Here is a 25,266-nt window from a genome sequence, read left to right as displayed (position 1 = left end):
TAGTTTTTTTTTAGCAAGCTCTCCTTTTCAGACACAAAATTTTAATTTAATTATAAATATTGAATGCATTTCACAACAATTCTGATAATATGTTGAGAATCATATGTTTTACTTCTGTATATTTTGTCTACTTGTTTATGTAATGTAATGGTAGATTTAATTACTAAAGGCGTTTAGGAATTTTTACAATGATTGAAAATTGAAAATGCATTTTATAAAATCATTCAGTTCAGATTGTTTTATGCCAAGCAAATACGGCAAATACCATAAAACTTGATTCGTTTGCACATTTGGGTTTAATAATAGTACATTCTGTATAATGAATTGTAATAAAACAGAAACACCATGTCAAATGAATCGACCGCAATCCTTTTCTCACGAAATTCCGCCAATTCACGATTCACCAAAAAGTGACGTGGAACTTTTTCTGGTGCTGCGACGCCGGTGTTTAACCGGCACAAGGGCGCCTCAAAATCGGAGCACCGCACGCTTACTTCACTTTTTTTCCACTTTTTGATAAGGCGAAGCTCGGCGCGGTTTCCTTTTTTGCTTTCGGTGAGAATTTTCTCTTGGAATGCCGTTGCTGTGTTTGAGCATTCTTTTGGCACCGAGAAACAGACGCGCCGATTCAAAGAGAGAATAATATATTTTTGTTTTTCTCCAAATGTTTAAAACTATAAAAGCTTACTTTTGCAGCATCCGCCGCCGATTTAACAAGGCTGCGCTGTTTTCGGGATAATTAAAGACGCACAAACAAATGACTGTTTGAGTCAAAACGAATAATACAACCACTTGTGGGAGTTTGTTCACAGATAACGCGCTTTTATGGTGGTATTAAGTGCATATGTAAACTCGAAAGGGAGCTGCGGGCTATTGATTCTCTGAATTTATTCATGACCCTTGAATCTGAAAAGCTCGGACGGAAAATTTACGCCAAATCTTGTTGTTTATTACAACTTTCGACTTTTAATTTTTTGTATTAAATCCAAACGGATTCGCCTCCTGTTGTGAATTTTCAGTTTCTTTCAACCTTTGAAGTTCATAATTTCAATGATTTATGAGGCGTCATATTTTTCTCACCAGGAGTCAGCGCACGCTAGTTTTTTTGCAAGCACTTCTTTGCTCTCAGACGAATATTTAAGCGAGAAATTAATGTGGCTCTTGACACGGCCTGCAGAGTCAGCTGGCAAATGTTCAGACGAGAAACAATGCCCCACGCATTATGCATGCGAGCGTCATTATCGCCGCGAGTATGATAGGGCACGACTGCAAATACACTCCGCTGATAAAGCATGCTGGTTTCTTTCTGCTCCAGTTTCACTTTGCAAGAAAACAAAGTGTTTATATGACAACTGGAAGCAGCCGAAACATTATCTGCCCGCGTTCAAATATATAATTTAAATTTCGCAATCAAAAGTTATTTTCTTGTCAAAATTTCGGCCTGTGGATGGGCCACCTACGGGCTCTCGCCGCCCATGGAAGAGTTGCACCTCGCCATCCTACCTCCGCCTCTTTTTATTGCTTCGAGGACCATTTTTGTCCCTCGGAAGAAACGCGATGAGCGAGGAAAATCGTCTTATTTATTTATTTTGCGAGTGCAAAGGTGTCGCTTTACGGCCATTGTCATCACCGTTTTTGTAAAAATGGGCAGTTCAAACCATAATTTTAAAACAAACAATGAATTTTCTTGAAATTTGAGGAAAAACCTTTTTATAAAATTCTTCCGATAATTTTACTTTTTATAAAAGTAAGTATTGTGTTGATTGTAAGCAAGAGATGTTCTTATTTTTACAACACCTGTTGCACCAAATGAATGGATCAGTGGAGATAGAAGTGGTGAAAGGACATTTTTTACACTTAGAAAAATATTATCACCTGGAATTTAACGCAAAAATTTTATGCAATCTAATTATTATTATTTTATTCTTGTCGGTCAATAGAAAAAAATTTTATTGGAAAAAAAAGAGAATAAAAGGTTTAATTTTATATTTACAAAAATTATTAAATTAAAAAAATTCCTGCTTTTAATTTGAGAAGAACGTCGGTGTAAAAAATGAATCCAATTTGTAACGCTGAACATCAAATGTGAATTCCTTTCCCTTCAAACCAGACGACAATTTTTCATTATCAAATTGACTGCTCAGTGCGCTCCAATTGAAACTTCAATTAATTTAAGACCTGACACACACTCAAGGGGTCCGAACTCGCAATCAGCTTTGAAAAGTAATGGCCATAATTACACCAAAGGACCGAAGCCATTTGTTTTCACACGGCCTGCTTGTTTTTGAACAGCGACCACGTCCATCATCATAAAATAATTTTTATCTGCCGCGCATTGTCTCTCTGTCGCTGTTTAATTTCAGTAATGAAGTGGCCCTGACGACTGACCATAAATCGGCCGTTTAAGGAGCATCGCCAGTTTGGCGTCAGCAGTACGGAGGCTGAATTTGAGATTTTCATTTTTTATTCTAATTGCACCCGTGTGTACTTCTTACGAAACTGGCGGTCACGAGGTGGGCAGAACGACCAATGCTAATTGAATATTTTGCTAATGGACTTGCGGTTTATCGGTGAGAAATCACTCGCTGAATGAAACCAGACGGTGCTGAGGGGGGCCGGATTTAATTAAAACGAACGATGCAGAATTTTAACCACCACTTTTCGGCAGGCGTTAATTTTTATGGGAATAATTTCAGCATCCTGTGTACGTTGAGGAGGCAGTAAAAATTTATTACAACAAACTAATGTACCATTTGAGGCGAGTCAATAATTTCATAAATTGAAAGGGAAATCCTCAGTAAGAATTGGTGTGAACGTCTTGCAAAGTATTGGCGAATTTGAATCTAATTAGAAAAAACTACTTAAGATCATAATTTTTTTTATAATAATTAAAAAAATTAAAATAATCCCTATCTTTTGAATCAGCACCAACCAATTAACTAGGCCATTATACCTTTAGCAAAGCAAATAAATTCACTTAGCACATTTTTTTCTGCTTTCTCCATTTATAAAATTAAGCACATTCTTCCCGAGACAACAATGCAACTAACAACTTTGCCTGCATCAATTTCGTCTCCCACAGAGGAGAATAAAACCCGAAACCTGCAGCACGCAAATCCTGGTTAATTTTTTATTTTTAAGTAATTTATTTAGCAAAACGAGTCGCGAGAAACGAAAATAACAAACCTCCGGCGCTTCACTGGGCCATAAATCGATTGTCGTTGAATTGTTAATTAAGTCAAGAAAAAAAAAATAAAACCCGTCCGGCCAGATTCGCTAATAAGGAAATAAGAGATGCGAAATTTATGTGTCACACGCGAAACAAAGTGTGGGCGTGTCGAACGAGCCAATTTGCAGAGCAGGACGGTTGAGAAACGCGAGGAGGGTGTCTTGCGTGGACGGCCAGTGTTCATTTCTTTACATTATGCTAATTCGCCAAGTGGATAATTTATGCCCTTTGGGAGTGGAAATCCAAGCGCTCGAGGGATAAACATATTATGCGGAATTGCTCAATTTCGCGTGTTGATTTGATGTAAATTTTGACCTCTGCAAAAAAAGCTTGTATTGACTTTTCGTGGCCGTTTGGCAAATTTGCGTGCAAATCGTAAAAATTTTGCCTTGTTTACTTGAAAGCAAAAGTTTTAATAATTTATATTAATTATTCTTGATTTTTTTATATTAGCCATTAAACATAATATTTAAACTTTTATAATTTAATCTTTTTTCTAATTACATTTTATTGGGTATAATTTTTTTTTAATTTATTTCCTTTACAATCTGAAATTATTAATATTTGAATTATGACTGTGATATTTCTCATAGTGAATAAATTGTATTAGACATATATTGAAATTCTGTAGGCTCTGCATCACATTAAAACAAAACTGTTCTTGACATCTTGTCTATATCGTTTACCTGCAGGCTGAAATGACTATGTAAATCGTTATTATTGTAATATCACTGAAATTTCATCAGTTACTTTTAAAATCTTAAAAAAAATTAATTATTTGAAAAATTCGCTTCCTTCCAGCTAAATAAATTTTGCTTTATAACTGTCTTGAGTTTTCCGTCTCACTGAATTGAGCATTTAACTGTCTCCAAGGCGACCCCCTTTCTTCTTTGTTTGTCTATGCCTGACGATCACAATTATTTTAATAACGATGGAGAGGGACAAAGAATCGCGGAGACAATGGCCAGCGATGTCCGTTCGGTGGTCGTTTGGCCGTGCAGCGATGAGACTCGCGATAACTCAGCCAACCAACGCTCGCCGAGGAGGTTGACAATGTCCCCGCAACTGCTTTATTATATTATTTATAAAATAAAGCACTAGTAGTACAAAAGCCGCCTCTTTCTCCGCCACTCCATTTAAGGCGCTCCGATAAATTGAATCGCGGCCGCGTGTTTTAATGCGGCAGGCTTAATTATTTATTAGTCGCCGATTTGAATGTCGCCTTATTGGCCTCCTGCGAACGAGAAAGAAGTGCTTGTTGCCAAGTAACTCACTTTGCACTGACCGAGAGAAAGAGATAAAGGAGGATTTTAAAGAAAGCTTTATTCGCAAGTGGGCCACTTTGCCTTTTTCAGAAGACAAAGGGCTGCTGTTGAACTGAAATTATTGTTGGGAAAGAGTTGAAATTTTTCACACACAAGCTCGATTGTTATCTGCAACATTTACATCGAAAGATATCAAAATTGAACGTAAGAAAAACTGTTTAAGTATCAAAATTAATGGTTTCATTTGAAAAATTTAAATTGTAAAATAACATTCTGCTTTTTTATATGTACACTGATATTTTTGTATTATGCCAAAATTATTTCAATTATTGAAAATAATTTTGTAATATTTATTAAATTGCATCATTGAACAAAAAAGTAAGTTAATGATATTTTTAATAATTTCAACTCGTTCTGCGTATTAATAAAATTCCTTAAGTGTAATCCATAATTTTTTTACGCTTGTTTTGTCCAGAACAAAAATGGTCCTGGCGTCCTTCGAGTCTTCGTTTTCCTGGCAATTCCGTAAATCACCGCCGCGGCGGTCGCTTTGAGAGCAACTTACTCGTGTTTCGAGGCTGCGCCAAAAAACAGCCTCCTCGCCATATGTGGTCTCTGTTTTTAAGTTAATCCGGTGTAGACCTGTTCTCTTTTTCTGTGTGTCTGAACCCAGTGACTCATTCGGAGGAAGCCAAATTTAGCCTCACTTTTGGACGCTGGAACGGAAGGCGGCTTGCGTCCTTTTTCTCAACACATTACTCAGAACTTAATTAACTAGGGTTGCTTATGGCTAAAAAAATAAGCATAGTTCTTATGCTGTCATTAATTTCTATTTCAAGAAGTTGAATGAGCATAAAACTTTGTAAAGAATTTAATTTGAATTATTTATTCTGTTTATTTGCTTAAATTATTACATACAAAAAGAAAAAAATACATAAATAAAATTTGCTGTATTCTGAAAAATCCTTCCCTCATTTGCTAAATAAAATTTGATTATCCAGCGATTATTGAAATTGATAGAAAGGTTTCTTGAGAATATGAAATTTCCCGTTTCTATTTTTCTGTTGTTATGTATTTAATCAATCTGATTCCTTTCATCCAATTAACGATAATTTTGAATAATATCTGCGCAGTCACGTCGACATCAATCCAGACCAGCTCCTCGCGTCTCATTAATTTGCGCCTGATTCAATTTCCCGATTGGCTCGGCGGGGCGCTAAACGACCATTAATTTTGCCGCAAATCGGTCGACCGGTCCTTTGCCGAGGTGTGGCTCTGCCCATTTATTTATTGTTGCACTGCTTTTAACGGTTGTTGGTGATTGATGGAGGCGGACGAGATTGTTTCAGGCGCGCCCTCGCCGCTGACCTCTCCTAATGAACCATTTAGGTGGCGAATATTGTACACGACCTTTTTGTTCTTTGCTCGCTCCTAGGCAGCCGCAGGTTCAAAGGATTAATGGCGAGCGTAACGAGTTGATACACCACTGCTTTTGATTATTTATGCTAATAGACCGGTTGTCTATCTCGAAGGAAAACGAACGGCTCACCCGGGGTTACGACTTTCAACTCCGGAGATAATTCGAAGAGCGAATAAATCGACCGCCATCACCGTTCATTATATTTGAAAATTGCCACTTGCCTGACAGGGGTGAGCAATTCTTTCACAATTTTGGATTTATTTATTGAGTTTGATCCCTTTTTCCTGAAAGGTCAACAAATTATCTTCAAATTATCCAAACACTTTCTCCCAGAAATTGGGAAATAATTGACCATTTCAACATTTTACCTTCTGGTATAATTTATGATCAAAAGCAATCTAAAAATTTTGAGATTTGTATTTAATTGTAAAACAAATTTATTATTTTATTATATTTGATTTTGGATCCAAAAAGCTTTACTGATGAAGTTAAATTTGAAAATTCTAATCTGCAGTTGAACCTTTCGCAAAATTGGATAGTGCCCAAATGACTTCATTCAACTCGTGACCTTTGCACTGCATTCAGAAATAAGCGCCACAATCACCATCCGCGAACAATATCAAGTTCAAATAACAAAAGTCACCTCTTTTCAGCACCTTTCAAGTTTCTTTTCGACACAACATGTGGTGACAAGTGGAAATTTCCACCTCAGGTCTTTTATTTAAAACGCGGCGCCGCTTTTGCAAGTTCAAAAAGCAAGTACTTTTGTACACCCGTTCTCGCCGCCGCTGCACCGCGCGGTGTATAAAAATGGCAAATGACGTTACGTCTCTTTCTCGCCGCGTGTTGGTTTCGCCGGCCGTTTATTTTGGTCCGCGCCCGCTGTAAAACCAGCTGACTGAGCATCTCAGTCTGTTGGACCGAGTTTTCTTACAAACCGCGACTGACTGCGAGTGACGGACTCAATTGTGGAAAGCTGCCAATTCTTCTTATCTCTGCAGCGGAAATCTTAACCCATTCTCACTGCAACACGATCATCATTCCATTTGAGTGATTTGAAATTTTAAAACTGATGTATTGCAATTTGCTTTCCATGTTCTTGGTTCTTAATTTAAAAAAAAAAAAAAAAAATTAGTCTATTCAGCTTTTCTCAACTTACGCTAAGAATTTTTTCATTTTTGATACATACTAAAAATGTTATTTTAAAAACAGATTAAAATGGAGTCGTAGTTGAAGCATTTCAAGCAATCTATATTTAATACAATTTGTATGAACAAATACATATATATTAAATGAATTCTTATTTTCTAAGATTTTAAACTGTTATGCTTGATTTTCTTTTGAAAAAAATTAAAAAATATATTTATAAAATAAATTTTAGAATTTTAAAAAAATTAATAATTTATTAAAAAAATAAATAGACAGAAAAATAAACATATAATGAACCTAAAAATAATTATATTGTAAATAAATTAATTAATTTATATTTAAAAACAAACGGATGCAAAACTTGGTTTGCTGCTTTTTGCCAGACGAACTCATCGGCAAACTTCCTTTCGAGGCAGAAACCCTCTCCACCCAGCTGCCCAAACACACATCCCTGCTATCAAAACATCAGCAGTTTCCGTCGCACGTCTGCGTCTGTCTGCGCCGTGCGATGCCCGTCGCGTTTCGTTTGATCAAGGTTGAGCTGCGTGCGTTTTTTGCAAGGTCGCTTGCCAAACTTCTAATTCGCTCGCGACCTATTTGGCTCTGTGTCCCTCCGAAGGCGCTTTCCTTTCGCGACGAACGCGGAATCGAAGAGACGAATTGCATAAATTTTCTCTACTCAAGTTCGGGAAACACCTGTTGATCGGTCTGGCACAAAGCAGACGCCCATCAGACCGATGCTCGGCGGCGTTTACGGATCACGAGAGGCGAATTAAATGACTAAACAGGATGTTTGCACGAAATGCTCTGCTGGAGGGGCGATTATTTGCATTGTTTTTAAATATATAGAGAAATGCGGTTTGCAAATTTTGCGAAATTTAACGTTGATCCACCTTGCAGGACTGACGCCGTGGCCTTGTCTTGTGTCGAGTGACAAGTGCGAACTTGAAATTAGCGCCAATTTGAAGCGTTTTAACTTGGTTGTCAACGTAAAGCATAAACATTTTGCGTCACTTGTGAGTAAGTCTAAATCAGTGTTGCGTTAAAATTCTTAGAAAAATCCTAGGGCATTGAACTGTCTGCTTAAATTATTTTGGAAAAAATTAATTACAAATTAATTTCATGACAATTTTTTTCTCTCAGGTCCAATGCCAAAATTATGGTTATTTTTAATTAATACTTATTTAATCGATTTAAAAAAAGCCTCTTTCACATCCGTTGAGCTTGAAATTAAATAGAGTTCACTGAATTTTAATACAAGCTAAGGAAGGTTTGAATTGAACACTGACTGAGACCATTATTCACGGTGGAATTCCTGGCTCAATTACCATTGGAAAACCGCCCGCAGGTTTTCCTTGTGAGCGACTCTGAAATGAATGGGACGCAGATCAGAGGGCGAGCAGTGCTCAGGATCCTGTTGTGTGTACATTGCTCTCTGCACGGTACATATTTTATAATCTCCGGAGAAGTTGAGCATTATTTTATGCAGCGCATTCCGCTTCGCTCGCAATGCGCCAATAAATAAATATAGTTATGTCAAGGGGGCGGTCACTCACCCTATCGCTGCGGCTGCATCTCGCTGCAAAAGAGGAGTCGTAACTCTTTCGCTCAGCTACCGGGCGCCAAAGTGTATCTCGATCCGGCATCAAAGTTGCCGAATTGCAGCCACTTGAAAGGGCCGGATGGCGGCGATTTTCCTCCTGTCGTCATCGCCTAATCAAATGCTGGGGATCGCCAGAGTGCGAGGAAAGTGGGACAAAAAAAATCTGCATCTTTAAAAAATTATTTCCAAATTTGAATAAAAGTTTTTATTTTTAGCACATTCTTGAATTAAATCAGATGTGTCATGAAAATAATTCAAGAACTCCCGGCGTTGTGTATATTATTATTTTATTTTTCTCACTTCCACGCGTCGGTTGGTCCACATTCGGGTGGTATTCTGAGCAGCGCGTTTACTGTTACAAGAAAGAAAGAACTGCTAAAACCAACAATAGACGCCGGTGGGAGACCTTGATGCAAACCGGGCCGCGCGAATTCATAATTCATTTCGCGATTCGCCTTGCGGAGTTTCATAAAAACTGTGGAACATAATCGCTTTTGGGCAGCGTTGAAAAGCCGCGAGTGATTTATCCAGTCCGCGCGAGTTAATTGCTAAGCCGTGATTATATACATGAATATTTATGAGCCGAACAAAGCACACTCGCTTTCATTCTCCCAAGCAAAGGGAAATAGAAGAAAAAATCATCATGTTGCTGAAGGTTTTATGTAATTAAATTAAACTGCAGTCAATAACTATTAACGGTTGTTCGGTGCAACAAGTAATTACATCTGCCTTGTGCGTATCATGAATGAATTTGAATTTGAAATGACTGTCCCGAGTTTTTGTGTCGAGGTAATTGACGATCTCGCCGTGGTCAGTTCTCAATGTATTACTCACAAATTGCTACCTTCCCTTCTTGCGCAATAACCTATAACACGATTTGTGTAATGAGTGCTTTCATTAGAGCAAGAGTTCGTGACTCGTGAAGAAAGAAAACCGCTGCAATAAACAAAAATTTTATATTTTATAAGAGTGACAAAATTTTGAAAAATTTATTCTACAATTCCCACCTTTTCTTTGAGCTTTTGAAGCTTGTGGTATTGTTCCCTTTATATAAAAGTTTTCTGAACCAAATGTCACGATCTCTTCACAAACTAACTCCACGTTTTCTCGTTTCTCTTTTTATTCTCGTTTCATCCTCGATCCATTATGGCCGTAACGCGTTTTTGTGCTCGGACGAAAATTAATTTTCCCCTCGCCTCTGTGTTGCAGATGAACGTGATGCCATACAGAAGAAGACCTTCACCAAATGGGTGAACAAGCACTTGAAAAAGGTATGTGGAAACAAAATCTTCTCTCGCACTACGACCGTCAATTTATACTAGTCTTTTTTACTTCGGCGTCATTGTTTGTTCAAAATTTGTCCTCAAATCACGTCCGACTTTTTCAAAGACAGCAGGTTTTTTACGCAAAAGACTGCACAAGACGTCCTTTTGCTCTCTTTGTAGAGCGCAAATTCATTTTTATCTTCGTGTTGGGCGAATTTCGGATGCACGATTAAAATTTACGAGGCGTGAAATTGACCGATTGTATAATTGCTGCTCACATCAGGCTCTGTTTTTTGCATTGAGCGTCCGTAATGTATTTTAAAGGAAAGAGGCGGCACCGCCTTCTTGGTGTGCTGCATAATGGCTTAAATTTTTTTACAATTATTATGTAGAAGAAAATAAAGTACTGTGGGATTAATCAGCAGGAAGTGGTTCAAAAGCTCGGTGAGTTCAAGTAATTGCAATTTTAATTAAGGCCAGCTGATGGCAATTTTTTGTCCTCTTGAATGGTGCTAATTATAAAAGTGTGAGCCAAACTTTCTAATGATCTAGAACTTAAAAATTGAGAGTTGGGTAAATATTTTCTTATATCAAATGAAATTGACTTCAAATTTCTAGGAATGAAATTTTCACAATTTCTCTTAAGTTTTATTTTTTGCAAAATTATTCTATTATCTTCCAAATAAAATGTGTGATTTAAAAAATTCAGCATAATTTCCTTATGATCTGGATGAACTTAAAAAATGAAAGTTGGATAAAATGGTTCAAATGGAATCTCAGTGAATTTCCATTACATTATTTGCTTTAAAAAAAAATGCTCCATTTTTGTTTATAATCTGCTTATTTAGCAAAAAAAAAATTGTAACTTATTATTTTAAAAATATGTTTAATTCACTTTCAAGAAATTTATTTTCTCAAAAGTCAAATTCAAACTGCTTGGAGATAAATTTGCCGCAGTGCGATTACGATTCAAGTATGACTGTACAAGCTCCCTTGGCGTTTGGTGCATTCCCGAGTGCAGAATCATCAGTCGTCGCGACCGCCGGCCGACATCGCTACTGCCGGATTAACTGGCCGTATCGCGTAACAAACACACAACTGCACCGACTGTCTGCTTCTCTGCATACAACCAAGTGCAAAAAACTGGCGATTTTATGGCTCGTCGGTCGGCACCCGGTATGAATTATAAAAAGAGCTTTCCAATCGGCCTTATTTATTCATTCATGAGGATTTATGTCCAGATTGATATCTCGGCCCATCTTGGCACCGAAAATAAAGAATAATTAATTAAAATTCGCACATTCAGACACACCTCGCCCACCGGGCACAGTAAAGAAAGCTTTTAAAAAATTGACTCTGATAAATTTAATGGAAAAAATGTGTACGAAAAAAATCAGAAGCTAAAAGACAATGTGGCAGACGTTAAATTTAGTACAGCAATATATCTTTTCTCGGCCGCAGCTCATTTCCATTTAACGCTTTCTTTCTTTTGAACAGAACACGCATTTCTTATTCTTCTTTCTCTGCGGCAGCATTTGAATAAAAAATCTCAAGAAACACTCGAACGGCAGTCGTCGCTCGCTGTGTGGGCCGCGGTACCAAAGTTGCACTTTTGTGCTTCGGCGTGGGCCGCGCACACCACTCAATAGGACATTAACATTTCTCTCATAAACGGCGAAACTCGTAGCATGCAAATAGGAAATCGGATTTCCATCCAACGATATTATTTGCTTTTCGAAAGCGTGAAGCGGAAAATCGTATGCTAATTGCTCACTTTACTTCTCATCGCAATGAAAACGTTTCATGCTTTTTTTTCTTGTTTCGCGTGTTTCTTGATAGTATCAAGTGGGATGCACCACTTTGCAGCCCAACCGACTGCATTTCGGCACGTGCGACCTTAACTCGCGCACGGAACGTTTCAATTTGCTGCATTTTCTTCGAGAGGCCAATTTACTTTTCCTCCAACGCGATGACAATTTAATGAGCTCTCTGTCTGGCTGTTTGCGGCCGATGAATTCATAATTTCAGCTCTATTTCACAAAGACAATGAAAATTTCATTTAAAATCATTTATCTTTGAGCATTGCATCTCATTTCTCAGAGTTGAAAGAAATAGTTAAAAGTTAAAATTGTATTTGCTTTGCAGATCTATTGTTTCTGCACATCAAAAAAATTAACTATTATAAAAAATTATTTTTATTATTTTAATTTAAATTTTTTTCTGCCTATTTGTAGAATGATAAGATCAATTACATAAATAGCTGGTGCAAATAGAAAATAAATAATTTCTTTAATTACAAAAAAAAATGATGGTCTCATTTAGTGGGAGTTGCAAGAACGCAACGTGCAATCACCTGACTGAGATCGTCTCTCGGCATGAAAAATGGCCGCGCAGAAATCTGCATTATTTTTCCTTCTTGAGATTCTCGGTGTCACGGCTCAGCTCTTGAGTCACGACTGCATGAGAATGCGCCTCTTATTTAGACTTAAAACCACCAAGTTCTCCGTCTGATTGTGAGATGATCTTCTTTCTTTCTCTCAATTCCGAGTAAAAAGGAAATTTTCGTTCCTCTCCGTGTATACGATTTGCAGACGGTCTCGTCTTCCTAACTAAGGAATTTTTCAATTTTTCGCTAGATTTAATTTGCAGAGCAAGAGAGGCCACCGAGCTCTAATTGGGCTCTCCAAAGGGGCCGCCCGACGCTAATTGCGTGCAAACAAAACTGCGTCGGCCGAGAGAAGTTTGTGTACTTTGTAACCCAATCTCTTTGCTCGCTGATTTTAATTCGAACCGGCCGCATTCAATGAGCAGCTTCGTCGGTCGCAATTATGACAGCGCCCGTCATGTCGAATATAAAATGAAATCACGTTCGACGTGATTGAAAAAAAAGAACAGCCGATTTGCGTGTCTCCGCAAAAGTCGCTTTAAATATTTTTTTGTCGACGACACGTAGGTGCTGCACTGGCTGATTATTAAAATGTCACACCGCGCCCATTTCGAGGAGAACGAAAAATAAAGGCAGTAAGTTGGCGTTATTTTTTCGCCGAGTTGACACCCACGTGCGAAAAACGCGTCGGGACAACTTTCTACACTCACCAACTCGATATTGGTAGCGGTGACAAAAGTAGAAATTGAGACGGTGAAAATTTTGTTGTTCAAAATCAGCTTCTTGCATGGTATCAGTGCAGTTTAATTATTGAGGATTACTGGAAGTCTAAATAACAAAAATATGATTCTTTTCAGCTTCCTTTGTTTTTAACTTGATATATTAAATATTTCATTTCTATTTCTCTCATATTTTATTCTCTATTTGCAAGGTAAATCATTTGATATTGTAATTTACGTGAAATTTCTTTCCATATACTCATTTATGTCTTATAACAATCATTATGAACAACAGAGCTGCCAGTAATAGATTTCTATATTTTAGCATTGCATAATCTTAAGTCTATTGAAACGTGCATTTAAAATAAATAAATTTACAATAAAAATGTCAGATATTCTAATTAATCATTTTTGTCAAATGATTATAATTTCTATATAATAATTTTACTAAAAAACAATTTTAATAACAATAAGTATTAAAAATAAAACATAAATATAATATAATCATCAATATTAAATATTTATTTTTATTATTATTAAATATGTAAAGTATAAATTTTTAACATTTTTTCTTCAGCATGTCGTGCCGAAATGTGCTAAACAGTGAAGTTAGATACATTTTACCAGACATTTGTTCATAAACAAAATTATCCGCCTTCTCCGGCGCCGCGAAAATGCAAATTTCCTCCCCTCGAGTTTATTTACGAACGCCATAAAAAGCAGGAGCGCCTTGCAAAAATTACCGCATCGTAAAATCTTTGAGATAGAAAGTTGGCCTCTTGCGTATTTTATATTTATTAATTAAGCGACGCTGAATTTGCAAACCCTGGCGCGGGACCAAAATTGATGATTATTACTTATATCGCCGTGCAGTTTGATGAAATAATAAAGAAGTTTTAATATTCATCACACCGTATAAATTTGCATGAAATAAGTTTAGGTGCTGCAATAACAATTTGACTTGCCCACAAGCATAATTTTACGACCTCGCGGGAAGATCGGATTTTCCGTGGGCAAAACATGCAATTTTTGACATCAGAAAATATTGACGCGTTCGAATTTGAGGCTTCTGCGGTCAAAGCAAAATCAGAGCGACGCCTCTCTCGTCACGGGTCTTGGTTTGATTTGTTGCCAGAGCAACTCAATTAACACAGCCCGAGGTGGAAGCCGTTTTTCGTGTTTTGATTTTATGCGCCTGCCGCCGACAGAAGAAAGAAAGTTGTTTTTTAATTAATGACATGGGTGCCGTTCGGTAGTTTGAAATAATGCGATTGGCGACACCTTTGAATGGTAACTCGACACTGCGTTGCGCAAAAACTCTAATCGGACAAAACCGCGCGTCTTATCGAAAAAGGGACGTTTTTCGTCAGGAAAATCAATGGCGATAACAGGCTTGATTGGCACCTGGAGTGGCTTTACTTTGGGTGAAAACATGTGTTTTGGGGCAAAAACCGAGATTGGCGACAAGTGTGGATTGTCCTTTAAAATCTATTATTAAATTTTTAAGTTGATAGATTCGAGATTCAAGATTCACTTAAGTAGCTCTCCACACAAAAAATGGTAGACCCAAAGAATTTATGTGACCATAAATACTTGTATTTTAATTTAAATTTTGCCTAATTTGCCAAATTCCAAAAACTGCACTTTTATAAAATAATGTGCCTTTTCTAACTTTTTTAACGTTTCAGGCATTTGCAAGAATATATATTTTATTTCAGTTTTTCAATTCAACAGTTATCTCTAATTATACTTTCTCAATTTCTGCTTCAATGCCGTTAAAAACTTGATCATTTTGACTGATAATAAAACTTGTGGTGTTTTGCGTTTGAGATTAAAATTCACCAGGGCGTTCACAAACCGTCATCTCCTTTTTGAGGTGGTTGATGAATCGAGCGAGGTGCTGCTTGTTGTACCGAGCACACGACACAACCTGTACCAACAAACGAGCGGCCCAATTTATGATTTCACGGACGGCGGCTCCAGTTACGGCGCTTTCAATTTGCAACTCTCTCAAATCTCATTTTCTCAGTGAATTTGATGAACTTGTGCCATGCAAATTAGAATCGGTTTCATATCAGTCAGTGGCAAGGTTCGTTGCATTTTGTACTTGAGTCGTGTGGACCTTGGAGCATATGTGCGGTTACGGTGGTTTAATTTTGTGTGTAATTGGAGGAAATTGTTTTATGGAAAGGTGATCGCGAAAGCGAGCACTTTGTTTCTGACATTGAATCTAAAAATATATACCGGCGAGCGGTTTACAGACGCTGCTGGAAAACCAGCATTCATCACGAAAAGAGTAGAATTTCATAAATTTAATGTCAAGTTTTTTTATCTCAACCAATTGATACAAAATTTATTTAACAAATTATATAAAAATTTGATAGATTTAGGTTCAAATTTTTTTAAATACTCTTCTAAAATCTCCTAAATATTATTATTGCACATTTTGTTGAAATTAACTCTATGCAAAAATTGTTTTGACAGCAAATCTCTCAGAATTTACGTGTTTTTTCAAGTGATGCATCATTTTTTTTTCTCAGTCTAGGGCTGACTCTTGATGTTTTCTTTTGATTAGTCGTCATTTAGCACTTCTACTATTTTTCTCGGTGCCCGCCCGTGCATCCGTCAGACCGCCGCTGATGTAATAATAAATCGTGACTCCAATGCATAATAGGAAATGGATTTAAACGTGGCGCATCGCTATTCAGGGCTCGTGTGATTCATTTTTGTTAATCATTCCGCTCTCTGTGCTGTATCTGGTGAATAAACTCACTCGGCGAGAGAGAGAGAAAGAAAGAGAGAAATATCCTGCGAGAGCAGCGAGGAGGTCAAATTCCTTGGCTCCAGCACCGTCATTCGCGGTGGCAGCAAAGTTTCCCGTCGGGGAAAATCCCTCGCAATGCTGACATGAGCTGCTAATTATATAATTAAATTTTTTGTAAAATATATTAAATTTTTATTTAAAAGATGAAAAATTTTATTCAAAGAAGAATTTATTTCAAGAAGAAATCTTGTCACAATTTTAATTGTTTTAATTAATTTATTTATTTTCCATTCAGATGAACATATAATGAAATAACAAAACGTTTTGTGCATCAAATTATAAAATTTAAAAATGTATATTTTTCATATTGCCAAGGAACGCTCAAGTTCTCCGCGTTTTGGAAATCTTTTCCTTTTCTATGTTGCTTTACTTGTTTTTCACCTGAGTGTTGATCGAAGGATAATCAAGTTAATCAACAATTTTAATAATAATTCATCCTCAATAAATAATTGTTTTAGCATACTTTTGCGAAAAAAAGTATCAGTAAATTGCGGTAAATTGAATGCTTATAGATTATCTCTATAATCCATTAATTTTATGTGGTCTTCTTTACGCATAATTCCTTTATTGGATACAATTGACAAAACATCACCGAAGAAGAGAACTTATGGCAATCACTGGCAGCTATATAATCCAATGCATAATATCAAAAATTTATTTCTATAGTAAAAAAAAGAAAAAAATTTTCTCTCAAAAAATCATTTTCAACTCGCTTTGAAGTCAATAAAGAAATATAATTGTTTTTAGTTTTATTTAATAATATTAATAAAAAAAAAATAAGCACAGAAAACTATTTTTAAAATAAATTAGCCTAATTTATTTACGAAAAAAAATAAAACATCATAAAAGTAAAAAATCTTAGCATTTATGTTTGTTGCGTCGAGCAATCAAACTTGTTGCGGTTCCACGTTTATAACCGCATTGAGGCCACTTCATTACATAAATTTATTATGATAGTGCATATGAGCTAAACACACATAACGCACTTGAGCACGTTGAGAGCACGCACAATATTTTTATCGCACGACTCCATCGACACCTCATTAGCATGAAATGAGAAAATTTCTCGCTGCCGAGAGAGTCAGCAACCTTCCTGATGGCGCCATCGGTGACCCAACCCTCGTGTTTGCCGAGCCGGGGCAACGAATCCTGATGCATTTGACAGCAAAAATGAAGAATTTACTGCGAATGCTTGATGAGTGGAACGTGACTCGTCACAATATCCAGTTGGTTGTTTTTTTCCATTCGTATAACTCTCGGAAAAACGAGTTTGTCACGCAAATTGAGATTAAAATAATAATTGTGAATTACGACAGTTTTTTTTAGTGAACTTTTATTAAAAATGTTAGAAGAGAAGAAGGAATTTACCAGGAAAAGTTCAGAGCGTCCAGAAATTTGCGCAGATAAAAGATCAATTAAATAATAGTTATTTAATAATAATAACGAAATGTACAAATTTATTACACAAATAAATTTTATTTCATTCGAACTTTCAATTTGTTGTCTCGAAAATTCGCTAACAATTAAAAAAGAAGTAAAACAAATAATTGTCCAGAAATATAAATCAATAACAAAAATTTGGGAATTTAAATTCTATGGAAAGTATTCTGATAAAATCATTTAATGAATATTAAAATGCACTGAAAATTTGATGTGATCAAATTAATCAATTTATTTTTAACTTCTTTGATATATATTATATTGTATAATTTTTGAAATTGCTTTTATAATTCTGCTTGGATCCAAATCATTTAATCTTGACCTGGCGTGACCTACAATGGAATTATTCTGTGCATTCAAAATTAGAAAAAAAAAATGTGAGAAAATTCTCGATTGCTTTTGATGCAATCTTGTGGTTGGAGATTTTTGTGCCGCGGAGGCTCCTCTTCCTCACCTGCCAAAATTGAATCCAGCAGCATGAATAAAACTACTCTCGTCTTCGAACCAAGGTCACCTTGGCCCTTGGTAATAACAACAAAGCCGCCACGACGTGCCCGAGCACCTTCAAGTCTCTGCCGAAAAATGCACCGGCATCTCTCTGGCTGGCCAGGAAGCGTTGGATTATTTTGATTCACGAAAATTAATTCCAGCACCACCAAAATTCTAAACAAATTTGGGACGTGTTTTTATTTTTATTTAATTTTCTCGGTCAATAAAAAAATTTTAAACCGGAAAATGAGGAGAAAGGGTTAGCAATAGAAGTTTTATGCTTTTTATATTATTAATAGTTTTTTTTAAAGATTTTTTTAAATAATTTTTTAATTTTTCATGTAAGATTCAATCTACCCACGGCCACAACGGTTTGATTTTAATTTAGGCTGTGGCCATCTTGGAGCGGTCATTCGTTACGTGCCATTTGGTCGTGTGCGTTGAATGGAGGCAGTGAAGCATCTCGTAAACATTGCCAAATACGGCTCCTGACGATTCATTTCGCGATCCACAAGCGATTAAATTAAATAGCGCCGCGAGTTTTGACAAATTCGCGCACATAATTCATCACCGCGTTTAAGTGGTCTCTGAATTATCGCTTTTCGTTTCGCTTGGCCGAGTTGGGGCAGGTCACGACTGCTAATTATTAACAAGCCCTGCGATTTGCGATTCGGATCGAATAATTCCAAGGCAGGGGCCCCGCTCGGGATGACTCGAGATGCGAATCTTTCCTTCTGAGAAAAGGTCCTTTGTTTCTGCGGCGAGTGCAGCGCGCGCGTGTGTGGCTCTTTCGCCGGTTGCACGTCATTTCAATTACACGCTCCACTTATTAATTACACTGCGCACCAGAGTTTGATGCCGTTCAAGAAAGACCACGTCTTTTTCAGCACGAATCGGCCACTTTGTATGGAATTAAATCCAAGCAAATTCATTCTGTCGTGCGTGTGCTGAACATTTTATGCCGAGCTACACAATTTGAGATACATTTTATTACGGAGGCGGCCATTGTTCAAAACCGGACAATCAAGTATTGGTCATTTTTAATTTTTTTAAAACACTTGAATTGAGTAGCTCTTGCAATTTAAAATTGTAGATTAAAATTATATAAATATCAGGAGTAATAGAAAAATCTCGTAAAAATACTTATTTCAATTTTTGATAAAAAAAAGAGACAAACAATTTTAATTAAAAATAAATAATAATTTCTGATCTTCTAAGTAATTTTGTGGTTTAACAAGCTAAACAAATGTATTTTTTAAGTAGTATTTGGACTTCTAGAGAAAGATCAAATAACATTTATAGTGGAGCGTTTGTAATCAAATCTTTTCAATCTACTCCTGCACATAGCAAGACTGAATTTTGATCCGTGACAAATTTCAAGCCGACTGCTGAGGTGACCCAGATTACGATCAACAACCACAATTAATTTCAAATGGGAAAATACATTATCCCCTTAAAAGAAATAAACAAGCAGCCTCTTTTTATTCATCTCTCGCGGCAAAAATGGTTCAAGAATAAGGTTTGATGCAGAAGAACAATAACAATAATTACGTATGGTGCCTGGCAGCTTTGGTAAAACGAGCAACTCGTTCTGTCAAGATAATCATCTTTCAGCATAAATAATAACACGGCAGCACCACTTGCGTACAATTAAATGACACGCGGCGGCACACTCGCGGCGAGCCAAGAAAAAAAAACGGCGTGTGATGTCACTTGCTCGATGTTTTCCCTCTTCAATTTTCACAATAATAATCTTTCTAGGGCTAATTATCGCCACTATTAATCTTCCTGCAGCAATAAAGTCTCAATAAAAGTATTCAATTATAGAATTTGCTCCTTTTATGGCGATCGCGCGTGCACAAGGAATACACACAAGAGAGAGAGAGACGCGCCAGTGGCTTCTGTAAAAGCTACTTCTCTTGACACACTCACTGGCTGATTGATCTTTTCGTGTTCTTTTTCAGTGAAAATGACAAAGCTGGATACCGTTCGAAGTTAATTCATCGTATTTTTCTCAAGGAAAATCATTTCAACGCTTTGAAATCGAACCTTTTTGTTCAGCTGCAATTAATCTTGATTTAATTTGCATATTTATCGTTCTATTTAATAAATTACTACTTTTTCTTATATAGTGGTGGGAATATAAAATTTATATACTGGACTCAATGAATTATGTTAATTTAAAGAATTTATTTAAAAAAAAAATAGAATTAACAATGATTATATTTTATTATATTTCTGCACAATTTTTAAAATTCTCAGTCCAAGACGGCTTAGCATTCTTTCATATGTCATTATTTTCTTCTGCCTATGGCCTTATAAAAACTGTCGTCCCTCCACCCATTCATGGAAATTACTCATCTATGCATGCGGTAACCGACCTGCATGGATCAGAGAAGGTTCACGGAATCCGCGTAGGCCGCCAACTGATGACTGCAGAGGTCTCGAAGGCAATTCGCTTGAAAACAAAGTACGCGCGCGTGACACAGACTGTCGATTTGTATATGAAGTAAGCGCAATTCAAATTAGTTCTTACGAAGCTGATAAGGAAAGTATAAAAAGAAAGAGTGCGGAGATATTGCCGTCAGATAAAAAGGCGAACAACAATGCAGTCAAATTAACTGTTGTTCTGTTAGCACAAGCGAGCCGCGAACGTAAGAGCTTAAAATAGATACTGACAAGTCGATATCAGCAATCATGGTGGCACATCCTGGACCTATAACAAACCAGCTTTACAAAATCAAAGAGTGCAAATTTGACTGGGAAGAAGGAAGGATTAATTTTTGGTGGAATTTGCTTTTCACCAAATGTCTCTAGAAATGTTCAAAATTCGCTAAAATTTGGTACCAAAATAATCAGATATATAAAAAATAAATTGATACAATTAAATTTAATATTTTATGAGATAAAGTTCTACTTTTACACACAAATTTCGCAACAATTGTCGAAACACTGACTTTTGTTGGTCATGTTTTTTAGCATACACATTTTTTAACCAAAATTAATTATCACAAGGATGTTTGAACTTCGTTTTTGAAAGTTTGAATTTGTGTCTACAGAACAGAACAAACGAGTCAGATCAAGGCAGTGGGTGGAATAAAGAGTTCGTGTTTCACTCATTGTGTCTCGGCGTCGGATTTCGCTGCACGCGATTTGAACGTGCAAGTCTCTTTTTCTCGTTGACACTTTGCCTAATTAGGTAACTGAAAAGTCCAGTTGAAATCTCGCATAAATTTTCCCCGGCCGAGAGAAAACGCATAATGCATTTCGACAGGGGCCTCCTATATAGAGTGAGAGCGAAAATATAATGCGGAGGATGCATGAAGCGTGGGACTCGAATGCACTCTTGGCTTATTTATTTGTTGTAAAAATGCACTCGCGTGGGTCGTCGCTTGTCGCCGCTCGGCTAATTTTCCCACTCGTCTCGTGACGCAACGCCGGCGTGTTTATAATATGCCCGCAAATGGGTCATTGATACGGAAAAGGGCGCTTGATTTATCGCCAGAAAGTGAAATTTTTATGGCACCCTCGCAGGCACATCCAAAAATTATGATTCAGCCTAAACCTGAATTCATATATTTCAAGCAAGACAAAAAAAATTAAATTAGTCATCCAGCCGAGATCTTTTTTCTGCACGCACCTGAATTTATTTTCGAGTAGCTGCTTCGGTTTAAAATAATAGTTTACCGGTGGCGAAATTGCGGGGCGTGGGCGCGTCGGCGATTATTTCGCCCTGCAATTAGAAACGTGATCTCCAATCTGGCGCGAACACTTTTCGATGTGGGTGGTTTGGTGTTTTATATTTATATGAGCGTCCAGAACATCATCTTGACATCGCACACGCCTCCTTGATACGGCCGAGATACGCTTTAATGCAAAGTGGACCGAGCATGTATCTGGACACAAACATGGTTCGCGCATTTGCAGTCACGGCCTTCTTTAGGGCAAAACTGATGGCTCAGGTTAATGTAATATTTTATTATTTAAGTCGGTTTTTAATCAATTGCATTTATAAATACTGATTTTTTGTAATTAATATTGTTCACCTTCATGTCTTGATCATGATTCAACAATAGAAATTTTCATAATTATCGTCAAATTTGTTTAATTATTACATATTTAATTTTTTTTTTAAATTTTTACGTTACAAATATCCCAGATGTGGCTAAAATAACAAGCAAAAAACACACAGTTCACGCATTTTTTTTTTTTTAATGGAGCAAATAACTTATATAATATTTTATCAATTATTACTACCCTTTTATGGGTATATTTTAAATGGATATATAAATTATTAATATTAGTTTCATATTAAATCAAACGTATTTTCTTAAAGGAACTTGTATTTATTTAAATTTTCCACATACTAGTAATCTGTGGAAAATTGAAATTTTTACAAGGGTTTGAATTAAATTTTCTGTCATTGGTTGTTATTTATGCACATTTCACTCCTGCGGTTCTTTTTTGCCTCATTATTAGAATTTTTAGATTTTTTTCAAGCTAAATTTATTGATATGTCTAATTAAATGATTAACATGAAACCATGTTCAATTAGTCTTTTTCAGTTTTTTTAATTAATACTGATGATATAACTGTGGATAAAATGACCCGTTTATTAATGTTGACCAATTCGGCATATAATTAATTATTTTTACAAAAAAATATCTTTCATTATGTCACTAAAAAATTTGAATTGCTTAAAATAAGATTTTAAATTCGCTTTATTTTTTTTAGGATGTGTTATTCCACTTATTCTCAATGTATCTATGTGGATCAGAGATCTGATTTAAAAAAACTTTTCAATCATGAGGACAAAGCCCATTTCCTTCATTACTGTTAAAAGTGTTTTTCACGTTTGATTTTCTTTCCGAAAAATATATCAATAGCCTTGCTATATTTACTTTTTTATGATAATTAATATTGCATTTTTTTTTAAGTGCAGACACAAATATTTTGTAAGTATATATACAGAATAACTATTAATTTTAGTTTAATCTTTGTTATTTTGATATGACTTTTATATACAATTTTATCTGAAGTTTTAATTTTTTATTAATATTCATCTAATAAAACCTATAATAATAAACCTATAATAATCACAGTTGCTTTATGTATATTTCTACAGATTTTCATTGGTTGAATTTATCTAGTCTTATATTAATATTTTAAAGATAAATAACACAGCTTTTAGGTTCTAATTTTAATTTTGCTTTAGATGCTTTTGAGCAAATTGAGTTAAAATTTTAATAATCTTTTATTTTAAAATGATTTTATTTGCAAAAAAATGGTAAAACTTAAAACTTAAAATAAAAATAATATTTGAAGTAAAATTATATTATTCTAAACTAAGTAATAAGTTGTTATTAATGTTCAATAAAAATTATAGAAACTATATAGAAGGCTAGTATGATTTTATGCATTACAAGCGCCATCACCGTTTTTCCTGCTTAGCTCCAAAGTCACAGATTAAATCTGAACAGAGGACCAGAGAGTCCATATCAGCCGATCTGATTCAAGGCGAGAGCGGGTCCATTTAAAAGCCGTAAAGCTGACTTATTGCGGCCGATTGCCCAGTTTTCAGTCTCGAATCAGACACGTAGGCGTCGATTTCAGCGAACGTGGGTCGCGACCAGTTTATATAAGCCCTGGTGCCACTCGGGGATAAGATTTACACGCGTTATTTTATGCACGGCCGACCCAAGCCCACACCCTGGGCGCTCTCATTCAGCATTTTCGCCATTCCTGCACCTTACAAGGCACGCCGTCGGTGACAACAAGTGGGCAGAACCGCAGTCTGCTCGCATTTTCCGCATTTCTGCATTTCCAACATTCCAATTTTGCAGAAATCATTGCAAATCTTCTTTTGTTCACCCGAAATGCACCAAATTTTGAGCTTTTGCATAATTTTTTCCGCTTACGAAAAGAAACTTTGCTGATTGAAATTTACACACGGCGAATCCAATCGATCGTGAAATTTACGCCCGTTGTAAAATTATTGCCAGGCACTCTAAAACGTTTATCTGCTTCGAATTTAAGTTAATGTAGGTCAAGTGCATTATTCAGTTGTTTGATAAAGAGCCACACAGTGTTTCCGCCCTCGCGGTAAAATTCGACTTCACGCGATTCCTCGGCGTGGAACTTTCAAGTGATTAATCTGCTCGCTGCATGCAACGTGTTCTTTTTTAACAATGAGCACCGCAGTGCGAAGTTTAATTAACAAACAAAAGCACCACAAAGTTCAGATTAGCATTTATAGATCAAACTCTAAATGTACTTCTCTGGTGAAATTCAACAGCGTTGATTTTTTTCCCTATTTATATTTGTATACTACGAGGCCTTCAAGCCCTTCAATTTAAACTAGCATTAGAATATTGTTTATGAAATTAAGTTTAAAGTATTTATAGGTCCAGCTGACTAATGTTTAGTTCTAACTTTTACTTGGCATTAATCCATTGACACACTATTTAATATACTTCAAGTAATACAATTAAATATTTAAATATATCTTTATTCTTAAAATATTATCTTAATAAGAAACAAACATGAGATTTTTAAAAATTATTAGTAAAAAAATTATATTTAACTAAAATTTTAATTTTTTTTTTTAAAATTAGGAATTATAAATAATATTAAGTTAAAACTTTGTATACTTAATTTGAATAATTGCTCTTGCATAATTTTTGCTGATAACAAACACTTAAAATAAGTATTGTTTTTATTTTGTCGGGCCAAAAGGCAAAGTAGAGCTCTTCGTCATGCGTCCTCCGTTAGACGCCCTTGAAAAGTTTCTTTCATTCTTCGCCACAATCACTTTAACATGAATGGGAAATATATTCGACCGCGACCGAACGACGCAAAAACTTTGACAACGCGGTCTGAACTATCACTATCATCATTAGACAGTGGGAACGGATTTTTTCGCCGCAGAACTTTTCAAAATAATTTCTCTCGTCATTGGAAAATGTGCAGCGACAAAAAATAAAAACGACTCTTCATTGGCATGCAAACAGTTGCCTTGTCACGCCAGCCCCGGTGGTTATAAAACCCATAATAAAAGTGTATTATAAAAATCGAAAATTGTTTTCGAGCGTGTCTGTCACGTTGAGACAGTGAGATTGATTGCACGTTGATAATGTCGCGCGACCCCGAGAATTTTCGCAACGGCGCCGGACCAGTTGCCTCACGGGCCGAAAATCAACAACCGAGTGTTGTAAATTTATTGCACCCGAATGACTCCGAGTTAATTAGCGCCTGCCACGAAATTCGGAGCGGTTGTAAAGGTTTGACCATATCAAGGCTGATTAATCGAGATGATTTCTTTATTTTGACTTTGATTGCCGCTCTGGGTCGATAATTTGAGGCTTTCATGCGTGATCTGATCTGCTGTTAATTGACATTCTCAGTGTCGGTTTAGACCTGGCACGATTCTAAAAATACTTGACGAGAAAATAACCTGTTAAGTTTTGAATTTACAGTT

The 25,266-nt window shown here is 36.1% G+C and overlaps 1 protein-coding gene across 25 annotated transcripts in view; it reads left to right on the top strand.

Annotated features, from left to right (window-relative positions):
• Positions 1 to 25,266, top strand: part of LOC132202737 (microtubule-actin cross-linking factor 1) — a 127,881-nt gene that overhangs the window by 28,589 nt on the left and 74,026 nt on the right. For all 25 annotated transcript variants that reach the window (XM_059629884.1, XM_059629860.1, XM_059629870.1 and 22 more), the window contains exon 2: positions 9,876 to 9,937. In XM_059629884.1, the coding sequence (XP_059485867.1) occupies positions 9,876 to 9,937 (62 nt within the window). The remainder of the gene's footprint in view (positions 1 to 9,875; positions 9,938 to 25,266) is intronic.

The sequence above is a fragment of the Neocloeon triangulifer genome, unplaced genomic scaffold (genome assembly GCF_031216515.1).
Source record: "Neocloeon triangulifer isolate White Clay Creek 2 clone unplaced genomic scaffold, ASM3121651v1 ptg000015l, whole genome shotgun sequence".
NCBI lineage: Eukaryota > Metazoa > Arthropoda > Insecta > Ephemeroptera > Baetidae > Neocloeon > Neocloeon triangulifer.
The sequence above is the reverse complement of the archived record's forward strand: the minus strand, read 5'-3'. Positions and strand labels throughout refer to the sequence as shown.